This window comes from Scyliorhinus canicula, chromosome 26 (assembly GCF_902713615.1).
Source record: "Scyliorhinus canicula chromosome 26, sScyCan1.1, whole genome shotgun sequence".
Classification (NCBI taxonomy): domain Eukaryota; kingdom Metazoa; phylum Chordata; class Chondrichthyes; order Carcharhiniformes; family Scyliorhinidae; genus Scyliorhinus; species Scyliorhinus canicula.
Window position 1 is genome coordinate 8,377,898 of NC_052171.1, and position 15,054 is coordinate 8,392,951.

The 15,054-nt window shown below is 44.3% G+C and overlaps 1 protein-coding gene across 1 annotated transcript in view; it reads left to right on the top strand.

The window, feature by feature from the left end:
• Positions 1-15,054, top strand: part of polb (polymerase (DNA directed), beta) — a 114,515-nt gene that overhangs the window by 72,235 nt on the left and 27,226 nt on the right. The window contains exon 12 of the mRNA XM_038785218.1: positions 11,823-11,887. Coding sequence (XP_038641146.1) covers positions 11,823-11,887 — 65 coding nt within the window. The remainder of the gene's footprint in view (positions 1-11,822; positions 11,888-15,054) is intronic.

Below are 15,054 nucleotides of genomic sequence, written 5' to 3' on the forward strand. Positions count from 1 at the left end.
TTACAGCGATGTATCTTTGAAGAGCTGGTCGCAGACTTTGCCTGAAGCCCCTGAGAATGTGGAGACACCGGAAAAGGACCCTGCTTTTCCTACCTGTCTGAATGTGGCACCCGCACCCCGGGTTGTAGCCTTTGTCTGCCTGCCTACCTGCTGGAGAAGTCTGACTCACGTTTTTTCCAGGAATCCTTTCATGGACAGCTGCTATGAGGAAGTTCACAGTTCTATTAAGCTTTGAACAACCAAGCCTTTGTGGGATTTACTTTGGTCAGACCAAGCCCCTTCCTTACTGGAACCTAAAGACACATTTTGTTAAATTAATTTCCTGATTAACGCACCGGTTCTGAATCACTATTAATCACTGTAGTAATGGCCACAAAATGCTTAATTAATGCCTTTTGAGAGTTTTAATCATAGAATCCCGACAGTTCAGAAGGAGGCCATTCGGCCCATCGAGTCTGCACCGGCCCTTCAAAACACCCCCCCCCCCCCCCCAGCCCAATCCCCCGCCCTAATCCTGCAGCCCCACCCGAGGGGCAATTTAGCTTGGCCAATCCAGCTAACCTCCACATCTTTGGACTGGGATGAAACCGGAGGAAACGGGGAGAATGCCCAAATCATTTTTTGTTTAGCCCAAATCATTTTTTGTTTAGCCCAAATCATTTTTAAAAACAGGCAGACCTTATTAGTTCACACAAAAGTGGACAAATAAAATAAGAGGTCAGGTTACAATGTTCCAAGGCATTGTGTATCCTGAAGAGAAAGTGGGCAGATTGATCCCGCCATGATAAAACATGCAGATTATAAACGACATACAGCATACAGAGTACCCCTCTTTTATTGTTGGTCTTTATTCATGTTCTTTGCAGCATAGAATCCCTTCAGTGCAGAAGGCCTTTTGACCCATTGAGCCTGTACTGACCCTCCGAAAGAGCAGCCTACCTAGGCCCACTCCCCCACCCTACCTCCGTCACCCCGCGAGCATTGACCAGTCCACCTAACCTGCACATTGTTGGACTGAGAGAGGAAACCGGAGCCCTGGATGAAACCACGCAGACACTGGGAGAATGTCTAAACTCCACAGTCACCACCCAAGGCCGGAATTGAACCCGGGTCCCTGATGCTATGAGGCAGCAGTACTAACCACCTCATCTTTTGAATCTATGTGAGCTATGTGCAATTTATGGCTTAATCTAGTGATAGACCAGAGGACTGGGAGGTTCTTGGGATCCAGCTCCAAAAGACTAAAAAGCTCATAAGAAAAGGGAAAACGAACTTTGAGGGAAAACTTGCATGCAGTATAAAAACACACACTGAGAGTTTCTATGGATATACAAATAGGAAGCGAGTGGCTAAGGTAAATGTGGGACCTCTACTGAACGAGGCTGGTTAATTAATACCAGCAAACAAAGAAACGGTGGATATGCTAAATATATTTTTTGCATTAGCCTTCACCGTGGAAGACATTGCAAATATCCCTAAGGTATCAGATGGGCCGATTTCAAATAACATGGGAGAATTTACAAAAATCTCAATCACAAGGGATTAGGTAAACTCAAGGGGTCACAGGTTCGATTCCCGGCTTGGGTCACTGTCTGTGCGGAGTCAGCACGTTCTCCTCGTGTCTGCGTGGGTTTCCTCCGGGTGCTCCGGTTTCCTCCCACAAGTCCTGAAAGACGTGTTTGTGAGGTGAATTGGACATTGTGAATTCTCCCTCTGTGTACCCGAACAGGCGCCGGAGTGTGGCGACTAGGGGCTTTTCACAGTAACTTCATTGCAGTGTTAATGTAAGCTTACTTGTGACAACAAAGATTATTATTCTTAAAGGTAGATAAGTTGGCAGGATCCGATGAACTGCACACTAGCGTTTAAATAAAGTGGTTGAAATTTTTCATAACTCACTAAAGTCTGGAGGGTACCAGCAAATAGACAATGTGACTCCTTTGTTCAAAATGGGAGAAAGGCAGGGAACTATAGGCCAGTTAGTTTAACATCTATTATTGGCAAGATGCGGGAGTCAATAATCAAAGAGGAAAAAGCTAATCATTTCGGAAAGCCGAGTATAATCCAATTTAGTCAACGTGGTTTTATGAAAAGTAAATCACGTTTGACAAATTTGCTTGAATTCTTTGAGGATGTAACAGGGAGAGTAGATAGAGGGGAACAGGTAAATGTAGTGTATTTAAATTTCCAAAAGGCATTTGACAAGTTCCCACATAAGAGGTTGATGCATAAAGTAAAATCCCATGCAATTGGAAGACGTGTGTCAGCATGGATTGAAAACTGGCCTTCACATAGAAAACAGAGAGTTGGAATAAATGGGTCCTTTTCAGAGTGGAAAGATGTAACTAGTGGAGTATCACAGGGATCAGTTCCTGGCCTGCAGTTGTTCACAATTTGCATTAATGACCTGGAGGAAGAAACAGAATGTAAGGTTTCCAAATTTACCAATGATATGAAAATAGGTGGAAGGGGATGTTGTGATGAAGATATTGTGATTCTTCAACGGGACATAAATAGATGGGGTGACTGGGCGAAAACCTGGCAAATGGAGTTTAATGTGGCGAAGTGGGAGGAATCAAAAGGCAGATTATTATCTAGATGGAGAGACTGCAGGTTATAGTATAATCTTTATTGTCACAAGTAGGCTTACATTAACACTGCAATGAAGTTACTGTGAAAATCCCCTCGTCGCCACATTCCGGCGCCTGTTCGGGTACACAGAGGGAGAATTCAGAATGTTCAATTCACCTAACAAGCACGTCTTTTGGGACTTGCGGGAGGAAACCGGTGCACCCGGAGGAAATCCACGCAATACGGGGGAGAACGTGCAGACTCCGCACAGATAGTGACCCGTGCCGAGAATCGAACCTGGGACCCTGTCACTGTGAAGCAACAGTGCTAACCACTGTGCTACCATGCCGCACAGGTGAATGAAGAACAGAGGGATCTAGGTGTTCTTAGTGCATGAATCACACAAAGCTAGCGGGCAGGTCTAACAAGTAGTTAAGAAGGCAAAAGACATTTTGGACTTTATTGCAATGAGGTTGGAGCTTAAAAATGGGGAGGTTTTGTTGCAATTGTGTAGGGTGTTGGTGAGGCCTCACTTGGAACACTGTGTACAGTTTTGGTCCCCTTTCCTTAAAAAAAGGATGTTGTAAAGGATATTGAAGGCAGTCCAAAGGAGATTCACCAGGCTGATTCCTGGGATGAGAGGGTTGTCCTATCAAGAGAGACTGGGTCTGTATTCCTTGGAGTTTAGAAGAGTTAGGAGTGACCTTATTCAGACAGACAAGACCAAGTGGGCTTGACCGAGCAGATGGGGAGATGTTTTCGCTAGTAGTAGAACCGTGAACAAGGGGGCATAGCTAAAAGGTAAAGGGCCGGTCACTTAAAACTGAGATGCGCAGAGGGTGCTGCATCTGTGGATGGTGTAGGGCGGATCATGAGAAGTATGGAAAGTGGAGGTGGATAAATATTTAATTGATCGAGGAACAGAGGGCTATGGGGAAATGACACAGAAAGCTAGTTGGGCCGGTGTGGATGAGCCACGATTGTGTTCAATAGCGGGGCTGGCTTGAAAGGCCCGGTGGCCTACTCCTGCTTCTATTACTTGTGTTCTTGTGTCCAAGGGTGGGAGTAACTCTATATCTGCAGGGCATTGTAGTTTGTTTATTGAAATTTGGATTGGTCATGCTTATAATTAACTGTAAATGGTCAAGTCAATAAAACGTTTGACATTTGATTGTACTTGCCATCTGTGTTTTTGAACACATCTGCTATAAGATTTCCTCATTATTATCAATCTCTTTAGTTATTGTTCATCAGCCTTTTCATTCCATCAATTATTCCTTGCCACTTCTTAACTGGTTTCCTAACGTCTTGTCCTGTTAATCTCCGTGGGAGGTTTGTGGTTTACTTTCGTTGTGGGGACACTTTCCTGTCAATCCAATTAAGCCTGTCCATTTTGCGTTTTTAAATAAAAATTTTATTAATTCATCATGACTCTCAATATTCCAAATCAGATTTCAGATGCTTGCTGTTTTTGGATTATCGGCATCTGTCAACAATTAACCTCTTTAAATATAATGTACAGTTTACATTGGTTATGCTTTTGTTTAGAGGTCTGTCTAATGGATGAAAGTTGATCATACTCATTATATTGGTAGTCTGGACCATACGGCAGGGTAGCACAGTGGTTAGCACAGTTGCCTCACAGCGCCGGGGTCCCAGGTTCGATTCCCGGCTTGGGTCACTGTGTGCGGTGTCTGCATGTTCTCCCCGTATCTGTGTGGGTTTCCTCCGTGTGCTCCGGTTTCCTCCACAAGTCCCGAAAGACATGCTTGTTAGGTGAATTGGACATTCTGAATTCTCCGTCTGTGTACCCGAACAGGCGCCGGAATGTGGCGACGAGGGGATTTTCACAGTAACTTCAATGCGGTGTTAATATAAGTCTGCTTTTGACAAAGGTTATTAAGCATAAGCATATTGACATGGCATAGTCCTTTTTAGGGAAGGAAGTTTGCTGCCCTTCTCCAGTCTGGCCTATTTATTACTCCAGATCCATGGTAATGTACGTGAATCTTAACTGCTCTCTGAACTAGCCATGCAACCCTCTTAGTAGTATAGGGAATGACAAGAAATGCTGGTCTTGCCTGCAATAGCCGCATCCCATGGAGGAATAGAAAGAAACAGTGGTGCTCTTTATGAATGGAACCTTTATCTCAACTTAAAAGTTATTTTCAGCCTCTTGAACATTTATTCTTTTCGAACACCTGTGCTGGCTTGAAGAATATAATGACACTTTTTAAACGTTAATGGGGAAATAAATGTTATTCGTGGTGTATTTGGGCAATGCCAAAAGCAGCATTTTGATCTTTAAAGCATTAGAGGTGTGTCACGTGGAAGTTTGAAGTTCACTCAACGGGGGAGGGGGTGTTTGTTCACAATTAAAGGTTCCCCAAAATTCAGATGCTGGGCCCCATCTGGCTATGAGGGGAGGAGAGCTCATTTCCTTCAAGTGTGTCTTAAAAGATGAGTAAAGTAATAATAATCTTTATTAATAATAATCTTTATTGTCACAAGTCGGCTTACATTAACACTGCAATGAAGTTACTGTGAAAATCCCCTCGTTGCCACATTCCGCGCCTGTTCGGGTACACAGAGTGAGAATTCAGAATGTCCAATTCATCTAACAGCACGTCTTTCGGGACTTCTGGGAGGGAACCGGAGCACCCGGAGGAAACCCACGCAGACACACGGGGAGAACGTGCAGACTCCGTGCAGACAGTGACCCAAGCCAGGAATCGAACCTGTGACCCTGGTGCTGTGAAACAACAGTGCTAACCACTGTGCTGCCGTGCCATCCTAGTAGGAGTGCCACTCTGACTGCTCTTGTAAAGAGTGGATAAACGAGAATGATTACATGCCTGTGGGTAGCAGTTATACAAAATTTGATTTCATCTGTCAAATAGTTTTTTCCCCAGTGATGAATATTTTATTCAAAGCAAATAGCTCAAATTGTGACAAATCTAAATGTCAGCTTGGGTATTTCAACGTTTTAAATTGCTGCTAGTGATTTAACAAAATAACTTTACACCTTAATTGAATAGAATGGATCACCATAGCTATGCAAAGTATGGCACTTGGCACTGCACATTCAACACATATTAGAGCCAACAAAAAGATTATAACAAATGCACGTAGTTGGCTTCAAAGTTTCAGTGTCTAACTATTTTTACGGAAACAGAATCACAGATAAATTTAGAACCTTTTGGCAGCACGGTGGCACAGTGGTTAGCACTGTTTCCTCACGGTGCCAAGGACTCGGGTTCGATCCCAGCCCCGGGTCGCTGTCCATGTGGGGTTTGCACATTCTCCCCGTGTCTGCTTGGATCTTGCCTCCACGACCCAAAGATGTGAAGGGCAGGTGAATTGGCCACACTAAATTGCCCCATCATTAGAAAAATGTTGTAAGAAATGAGAACCTTTGTGTTTTTCAGTCCTCTTGGTGAATGACTACTCCCATGTTGTGCTATTTCATACAATCGTTATGGCATAGGATGCGACTATTTAGACTGTTGTATCTGCGTTGACTCTGAAAGTGAACAATGCGGCTGGTTTAGCTCACTGGGCTAAATCGCTGGCTTTTAAAGCAGACCAAGCAGGCCAGCAGCACGGTTCGATTTCCGTACCAGCCTCCCCGGACAGGCGCTGGAATGTAGCGACTAGGGGTTTTTCACAGTAACTTCATTGAAGCCTACTCGTGACAATAAGCCATTTTCATTTCACTTTCACTGATTCCCACTCCCTCACTTTCTTCTCCCAACCTGCACATTCTTCCTTTTCAAGAGCTACTTTTCTTTCATTGCTTCTTTTTGTCAGAAACTCGACATTGCTTAACTTGATTTCTGGTACTTGATAGTGTCATTATGTACAATCTTCTTCAGTGATCTTTCAGGAATTAACCATTGTACTTGTTCCCGTGCTTGGCCCAGGTTTGTCCTGCTGTCATTCTATCTCTCTTTTCATTAAGGTTTGTAGAACAAAGATAAACCGTTCATGAAGCCGGAAGTTCCACTGTTTCAATTTGTTCCAAAACGGAAATAACTTTTTGTTGTGCTATTAACTGGAATGATATCCTTCAAAGGAGCATTGCCACAAATAAATTAATATTAAGCTACATGAGATGTTTAGACTGGTGACCAAACAGGACTGTCTTCAAGGAGGAGTAAAGTAGAGAGGTTTGGGGGGGGGATGCGATGCCTGAATTTCGAGCTTTGTCAGAGAAAGCCTGATGGCTGTTGATGGAATGGTTAAACTTGGGGAAGCGTGAGGCTACAAAGATTTGAAGAGTGCTGCAAGGCTGGAGGAGGTTCAGAGCTGGGGAGAGGTGTTCCTTCCACAGAAAAGTGACATGAGCCAACTTCCTGGGCACACGTCTTTGAATACAGTTTCAGAGGTTAGGCAGAGTATGAGCTATAATCATGTAACTAAGGTGGGTAATGAGTACGGCTGTGTGGAATTGTTTGCAGAGGTTTTTGGCGCTTTCCGAACTTGTTGTTTTCATTTCTAAAAAGTGCTTCACACCTGCATTGGCACCATGCCTTTTCTCATTAGACGTGCTTGACAGACAAGGTCTGTTGTGGTTTTTCCTTTAGATTTTTAGAATATGCAGTTTCTGTTCGTTTTTTTTTAAATTCCCTACTTTGTTAACATTACTTCAATCAGTGTGCGTTTGTATAGTGGCAGTTAGAAGATCACGTGCACAGAATCTACAGGTTTTATCACTTTATCCACACACGGCAGTGAGGGATGCAAAGGATGCACCTGACTTGTGATCTATTTCCTGTTTTCTGTAGATCGGATTACACTCGAATTTCACATTCAGGATGAACACTCCAGCTTTTAAATTGTCTTCGGGATAAATTCTGTGCAGCAGTGGAACTAAGGCTGACAGCTGTTTAATGTGACGGGCAGCCCGATGGCGCAGTGGTTAGCACTGCTGCCTCACAGCGCCGAGGTCTCCGGTTCGATCCCGGCTCTGCCTCACTTTCCGTGGGGAGTTTGCACATTCTCCCTGTGTTTGCGTGGGTTTCACACCCACAATCCAAAGATGTGCAGGCTAGGTGGATTGACCACGCTAAATTGTCCCTTAGATGGGTTGGGAATGCTAAATCGTCCCTTAATTGGAATAAATGAATTGGGTATTCTAAATTTATTTTTTAAAAAGCTACGTAACGTGAATGCCGATTCCAGGGAACATCTGCCGGACCGTATTTATTGTTCCGATTAACCTTTTACATAAATCAGCGACAAATGCGATTTTCTGTTTTAAATCCCGGACAATTCAACAGCATTGGATATCCGAAATAATATGCATATGGACCAGTATTGGAATTTTGTTGAGATAATCATCTCTTTGAATGTTGCCCTTTCAATTGTATGATGTCCAAGCTTTCGTTTGCACATGACTTGAAAGAGTAATTTATCTGACAGGTGTGGACAAGCTAAAAAGTCAATTAGCATTCATGATTGTATTGGTTTCTAATGCTCCTCGACCTAACTGCAGAATTTGATTACAATCCTGCCTGAGTTAATTTGGACTATGTCACATGTTTGCCATGCGCCTGTCATTGGGAATATATTTTCATTGTGCCAGGTTTCCTGGTACTAAAATGATACGGTAGGAATTGCTTGTAATAATGGTGCATCCAGCTGACTTTTATCTCCATATCTTTCCCGTCGTAAGTTTCCAAACCAGGTGAATGGCTGCCCATATAGCGGGCTCCCTGTGAGACACGAGGTTTAAAACATTAAATTACTGCAGCAACCACTCGTCCCAGCCACCTTGATAAGCGTCACTGCAGAGTGATTCTATTTAGCTACTTTACACAAGAATCTTGTTGCTTCATAACAAATACTTCCGTTACTTTTGAGCATTTCAAATGGGGTTGTCACCAGATATTGGCATCTTTTCAGAGTAGTGAGTGGCTGATGATGGAAGCTCCATTCTCTAGCAATTCGATATCATTGAAGATTGACAATACTTTGTTCATAGACATGATTTATTTTAGAAGTGCTCACAATAGCAGCTGCTCTCTGTGAAAGAGGCACAGTCTGCAAAGAGGAAGTCATTTCAGAAGCTTCAGTGCAACTTTATAGGATCGTATTCCATATCACTTATTTTTCTTGTCCTTTTAATAATAATAATCTTTGTTATTGTCACAAGTCGGCTTACATTAACATTGCAGTGAAGTTACTGCGAAAACCCCCTAGTCGCCACACTGCGACGCCTGTTCGGGTACACCTGAGAGAGAATTCAGAATGTCCAATTCATCTAACAAGCACGTCTTTCGGGACGAGGAAACCGGAGCACCCGGAGGAAACCCACGCAGACGGGGAGAATGTGCAGACTCCGCACAGACAGTGATCCAAGCGGGGAATCGAACCTGGGACCCTGGTGCTGTGAAGCAACAGTGCTAGCCACTGTGCTACCGTGCCAACCTGTAGGATTGGAGGTCGTCCGCAAGGCTTTTATTGCCCATCCCTAAGTGCACTTTACATGTGTGGCTTGCTAGCTAGGCCATCACAGAGGGCAGTTAGGAATCAACCACATTGCTATGAGGTGGAGTCACATGTCACTTCCTAAAGAACATTATTGAACAAAATGGGGCGTTTCCAAAACTTGACACTGGTGTCATGGTTACCATTACTCAGATGATCTTTTGATTCCAGATTTATTAATTTAATTTAAATCCCAACGGCTGTCATGGTGCGATTTGAACCTGTGACCCAGACCGTAACCAAGGCATCTGGATTACTAGTCCAATGACATTACCACTGGACCAACATCCACCCCCATTACTGAAACGGTAATACCAGTATTTACAGACAAACGAGCGTAGCTCACATTCATGAAAGAAACAGCATCAGTTATTGTCACAAGTCGGCTTACATTAATATTGCAATGAAATTGTGAATGTTCAAGAACATCTAATTAATACACACCTCACGCGGTCCTTTCCCCCCTCTTATTATGATGGAAATAATCTGTATTTGTGTATTTTTTCATAATGATACCCCTATTGCAAGGATATGGAATAAATCTGGTATCCACCAAGTGTGGATTTCAAATCACACCTCTTTCAGAATCTACATTTGTTCACTTCATAGAGGTGTTTATTCTGCCTGTACGAGAATTAGCATGCAGCCTCAAAATTCCTTTTTGCTCCAGGTGCCACCTTTTAATTGGTATGACTAGACCACAGTAACACGGAGCCATGCCAAGCCTGATGAACCTGTTCAGCAGCATTGCTGTTCGTGATGCCAATCATTGTGTTATGGGCCAGGGTTCAGAAAACTCCAAAGTTTATTATGGAGTTCACCAGACCTGTAACTGTTTATTGATTTTGACTAGGATGAGCAGAAGAGCTTGCCTTTCGGGTGTTATTCAACAGACTTCTTAGGCGCTTGTAATCCAAAAAAAAACAAGCTTTATTCCAAGAATTTAGTTAACATTTGTATAAACACACACACCGAGAATTTTTATCAACTACAAAATTAAATACCCCACACAGCTACAGTAATCTATGTATAACCCTTAATAAATTCCCCATAACTGTTCCAATTGAATAACAAGATCCCAAAAACCAAAAAAAACCTTTTAACCAAAACAGCAGGTAACTATAATCTTTGGGTTTCTTCCTTTGAATAACTCTTTAAAATTGAAAATAGAGAGAGAAAGGCAAAAATACATCTCTGTCTGAGACTGCAGCAGCTAAAGGTGAAAGCGAAGGTGAAAACTTATAGAGCCACAAACCAGCTCCAAAATCCCAAAGCGAAAGTAAAAACTCCACAGAGCCACAGCCCGGCTCCACCCACACAGTGACATGACTGAAGCCACGTGATAAGACAAAAACTTTTCTTAAAGAGACACTCCCATGACAATTGCTAGTTCTCCAAATGACATTGGGCCATCACAGTAGCTCTGGCCTTCCACCCGGAAGAAGAGGCAGGCGATTGTACCACTCACTCCCCACTCAAAGGTAACATTTACCTTATGTTCCTGGGTAGGAAGTGAAAATCAGACTGGAATGTCCAGTCTGTGTCAATATTTATAAAACATTTATTTGGCCTTGCCTTGGGTGACTGTGCGGAGTCTGCACGTTCTCTCCCCGTGTCTGCGTGGGTTTCCTCCGGGTGCTCCAGTTTCCTCCCACAGTCCAAAGATGTGCAGGTTCAGTGGACTGGCCATGATAAATTGCGCCTCGGTCTCCAAAGGTGTGCAAGTTGTTAGATGAGGTTGCTCACCTCATCAGTGCAGGAAATGAGGTAAGTGCAGCCTGGGCGGGGTGTTCCCGACCCAAAAAAGCGGCAAAGTCCAGTTAGATAGCGGGGTTGTTCTGGATGCTGCAGGGACTGAGATATACCCCGCTATACACACTCAAAACTGGACTCTGTTTTTTGAGCATTAAATCATGCCCATAGAGTTTGCAGATGAATAAGTTGAGTGAGTTCATAAAACTCTGGCAGTCGGAATCTAATATGGGAAAGTGCGAAGCTGCCCACTTTGGCAGGAAAAATAAAAAATCAGAATATCACTTAAATGGGGAACAACTGCAGAATGGTGATGTGCAGTGGCACTTGGGTGTTCTAAGTCTAAGCAACTTGTTGTGCTGTTCTGTACTAATACGTCATACAAATCCACCACACTATTTATTCTTCTGTCTCGAGAAGCACATCAGGTTCCAGGGGTGTTTTCCGTTTTCCATCGACTTGCTGCATTCAAGTCTTTCGAATTGGTTTCAGCATTCTTTCTGCGTTTCACTGGAATGAATCATATTGGGAAACTTCAGCCACAAGAGTGCAGCATTGCTGCTCATTGAAATGTAACATACTATAGTTAGCCATATCGAGCAAATAATGTCTATTGACTCAAGTTAGCCGTTTCTGTATTTGATTTAGTTTGAAGGTGACATCCCTTGTGATGGGAAATTGGAACCGTACTATTTAATTAAAGAATTTAATTCTTCGGGCTATTCATGACACTAATTTACCCAACTTTCTGAGGCTCTGTTCTGAAAAATTGCTGCCAGCAAGCTGAATATGAGGAGCATCAGTCTCATCTTCCAATTGACTTTGTCTGTGAGTGAATTTGGCCTTGAATTTGCTTCCATAACTGCAGTCATAATGAGGCACTTACATGATAAGAGTGCCTCGTGCTCTGTTGTGAGCTGAATTAGCTTCCTCCTGTGCTGTATAATTCCAGGATAGTCACAAGGGCCATGCGTTTTGCTGAATCTTTGCCTTCCTTTCTTCGACAGGGTGTCTGCCGATTGCCAGATGAAAGTGACGGCACTGATTATCCATTCAGGAGAATTGACATTAGGTGAGTGAATTGCATCATGAATCATAGAATTTACAGTGCAGAAGGAGGCCATTCGGCCCGTCGAGTCTGCACCGGCCCTTGGAAAGAGCACCCAACTTAAGCCAACACCTCCACCCTATCCCCGTAAGCCAGAAATCCCATCTCATCTTTTTGGGCACGAAGGGGCAATTTAGTATGGCCAATCCACCTAACCCGCACATCTTTGGACTGTGGGAGGAAATCGGAGCACCCGGAGGAAACCCACGCAGACACGGGGAGGACGTGCAGACTCCACACAGACGGTGACCCAAGCCGGGAATCGAACCTGGGACCCTGGAGCTGTGGAGCAACTGGGCTAATCACTGTGCTGCCGTGGTTGAACATTCTCAAAAGTCACCCAGAATGAGGTGCAATGCCCACTTACTTTTCCTCAGCGATTTGCTTCCATAAAAACTGTTCACCTTTCCACTCTTCTTCCATCTCAGAAAGGAAGTTAGGGAGCATGTCAAATCTAAATTGACTGTAGGTTGCAGACTCTCCATCGCTGCTGGGAAATGGTGCACAGAGCAAGTTAATATAAAGGCCACATTATTCTCTATTGTCTTCTGGTAAATTCTAACCACCTGACCTTTTTTCCTCCTGTTTGTGAAGTGGCTTGGAGTGAGATATTTTTTACATTAAAATTATTCTCTGTGTGAAAGCTGATGAATAAGCTGGTGTGTCTCACTTTCTTGGCAAATAATATGGGCTTGTTATAACTACCTGTTGATCTCTGTCCAGCATATCGTTTTGATGGTTAAATGATTGCAAGCAATAATTAATGAAGAGTGCTAATAGTCGATGTTCTTCCGATGGTTTTTGTTAGCAGAGCTTGGTTGTTTACACCTCTCTCAGATTGGATCAGTTCTGTGACCTGTGACCTCTTCACAGAATCCCTACAGTGCAGAAGGAGGTCATTCAGCCCATCGTGTCTGCACCAACCCTCTGAAAGAGCTCCCTACCTAGCCCTGTAACTCCACCTCACCTAACCGTTGGACACTAAGGGGCAATTTATCATGGCCAATCTACCTAACCTGCACATCTTTGGACTGTGGGAGGAAACCAGAGCACCCAGAGGAAACCCTCGCAGACACGGGGAGAACGTGCAGACTCCGCACAGACAGTCACCCAGCAGTCACTCATTTAAATATGTCAACGCTGACTCCTCCCGGGGCCCGGGAACTAATGGCCTTGCCTGGGAAACCTCGCCATAGCACTGGTCCACAGACCAGGTTTCCCAGGTCATTGGAGCTCCCGGGTGGTCAGGCTCTTAATGGGGTGGCACCCGGCCAACTTGGCACTTCCAGTGTGCCAGGCTGTGCCAGTTGCCTGTGCCAGGGATCGGGCCTAGGGATGTCCTGCCCTTAAGAGGTGGGGTGAAGGGAGGGCCCGAGGACCCCCATGAGGTAGAGTGGGGAGGGGGGGGGGGGGGGGGGGGGGGGGGGGGTCTGGTATGGTGTTGATGACGAAGGAAGTTAAAAGATGGGGTGGCATTTAAAAATGGTGCCCCGATCACTTCCTGCACTGTGATGAATGAGCTTGTCAGTGCAGGAAATAAGTGTGGCCTACAGAGAAAAATCATCTCTGTCCCTCTCTTTGTGACACTTAAATTGATGAGTTTTTCTCATTGGTTGCAGAATCAAAGGAGTTAGCCTTTCCTAACCGCCCTTCAATACCCGAATAATTTAAAAATACTGTGAAGTCTTTTAGCTTTTACACCTCCATTGGATGTAGTACTATTTCAAATTTCTCATCATAGCTATAGATTTCCATTCCTGACATCATCCTGGTGAATCATAGACTTTCCAGTGCAGAAGGAGGCCATTCGGCCCATCGAGTCTGCACCAGTTCTTGGAAAGAGCACCCTACCTAAGCACACACCTCCACCCTATCCCCGTAACCCAGTAACCCCACCCAATCCAACCTTTTTGGACACTAAAGTCTATTTTCAAGAAATCAGTCTGAACTGGATTTAAAGGCTCCTCTGAATAGTTATTTTGGACAGTGGGATAGCGATGCTGCACTTTGAGGGGAAGCTAATTTCAATGGGATAGGGATCTGGTGATAGACATACAATCCCATGGCCATTGTTTTTTTTACCTGCGCTACCTTCAAGTTTAGTTCCCATGAAATTAACATTATGATTCCAACCTAAACACCCAAATTCTGCCTGACATAGATTCTTATTTTTTTATAACTTTAAAGTACAGATTATTTTTTTCCAGTTAAGGGGCAATTCACCTATCATGCACATCTTTTTGGGTTGACTGTAGCACAATGGTTAGCACAGTTACTTCATGGCTCCAGGGTCCCTGGTTCGATTCCCGGCTTCGGCCACTGTCTGTGTGAAGTTTTCACGTTTGTGCCTGCGTGGGTTTCCTCCGGGTGCTACGGTTTCCCCCCACAGTCCAAAGATGTGCAGGTTAGGTGGATTGCCCATTCTAAAATGACCTTAGTGTTCAAAAAGGTTAGGAGGGGTTTTGGGGATAAAGGGGATAGGGTGGAGGTGTGGGCAAAAGTAGGGTGCTCTTTCCAAGGGCCGGTGCAGACTCGATGGGCCGAACAGCCTCCATCTGCACTGTAAATTCTATGATACAGACATGGGGAGAATGTGCAAACTCTACACGGACCTTGACCGGCTTTGAACCCGGGTCCTTCGTGCCGTGAGGCAGCAGTGTTAACCACTGCGCCACCATGCCCCCCCCCCCAAAACATAGATTCTTGCCTTGGGCCCCAAGAACTGAACGGGTGAATGCAGCCATGTTGTGATTCTGAGCTTTCCAGTTCAAGACGATATCCTAAACTTAGTTCAGACAGGAAGATTGGGCTCCGTATTCCTAGGTTAGAGTTGAAAACTTGCTAGGAGCTGCTTCTTCCTGCTGAAGAATGTGGATGAAAGGGGGGGGAAAACAGGATCTGTCTGAGTCATGATGTCCTCCCATCTGGCTTAAGGCCCTGCCAGTACTAATTATCAAGAATATGTGAACAATGGTCATTTAGTTGTGGTGCAAGCTGGCTGCTGGGGTCTATGGAATCATAATCTAGCATTAGAACTGCCTTCAGGAGAAAACGAGCGTTGGGGGGATGCAGAGAGGATGCTGAAAAGGAAGTGCATAAAACCATATTCAACCAGCTCGGAACTGATTTTA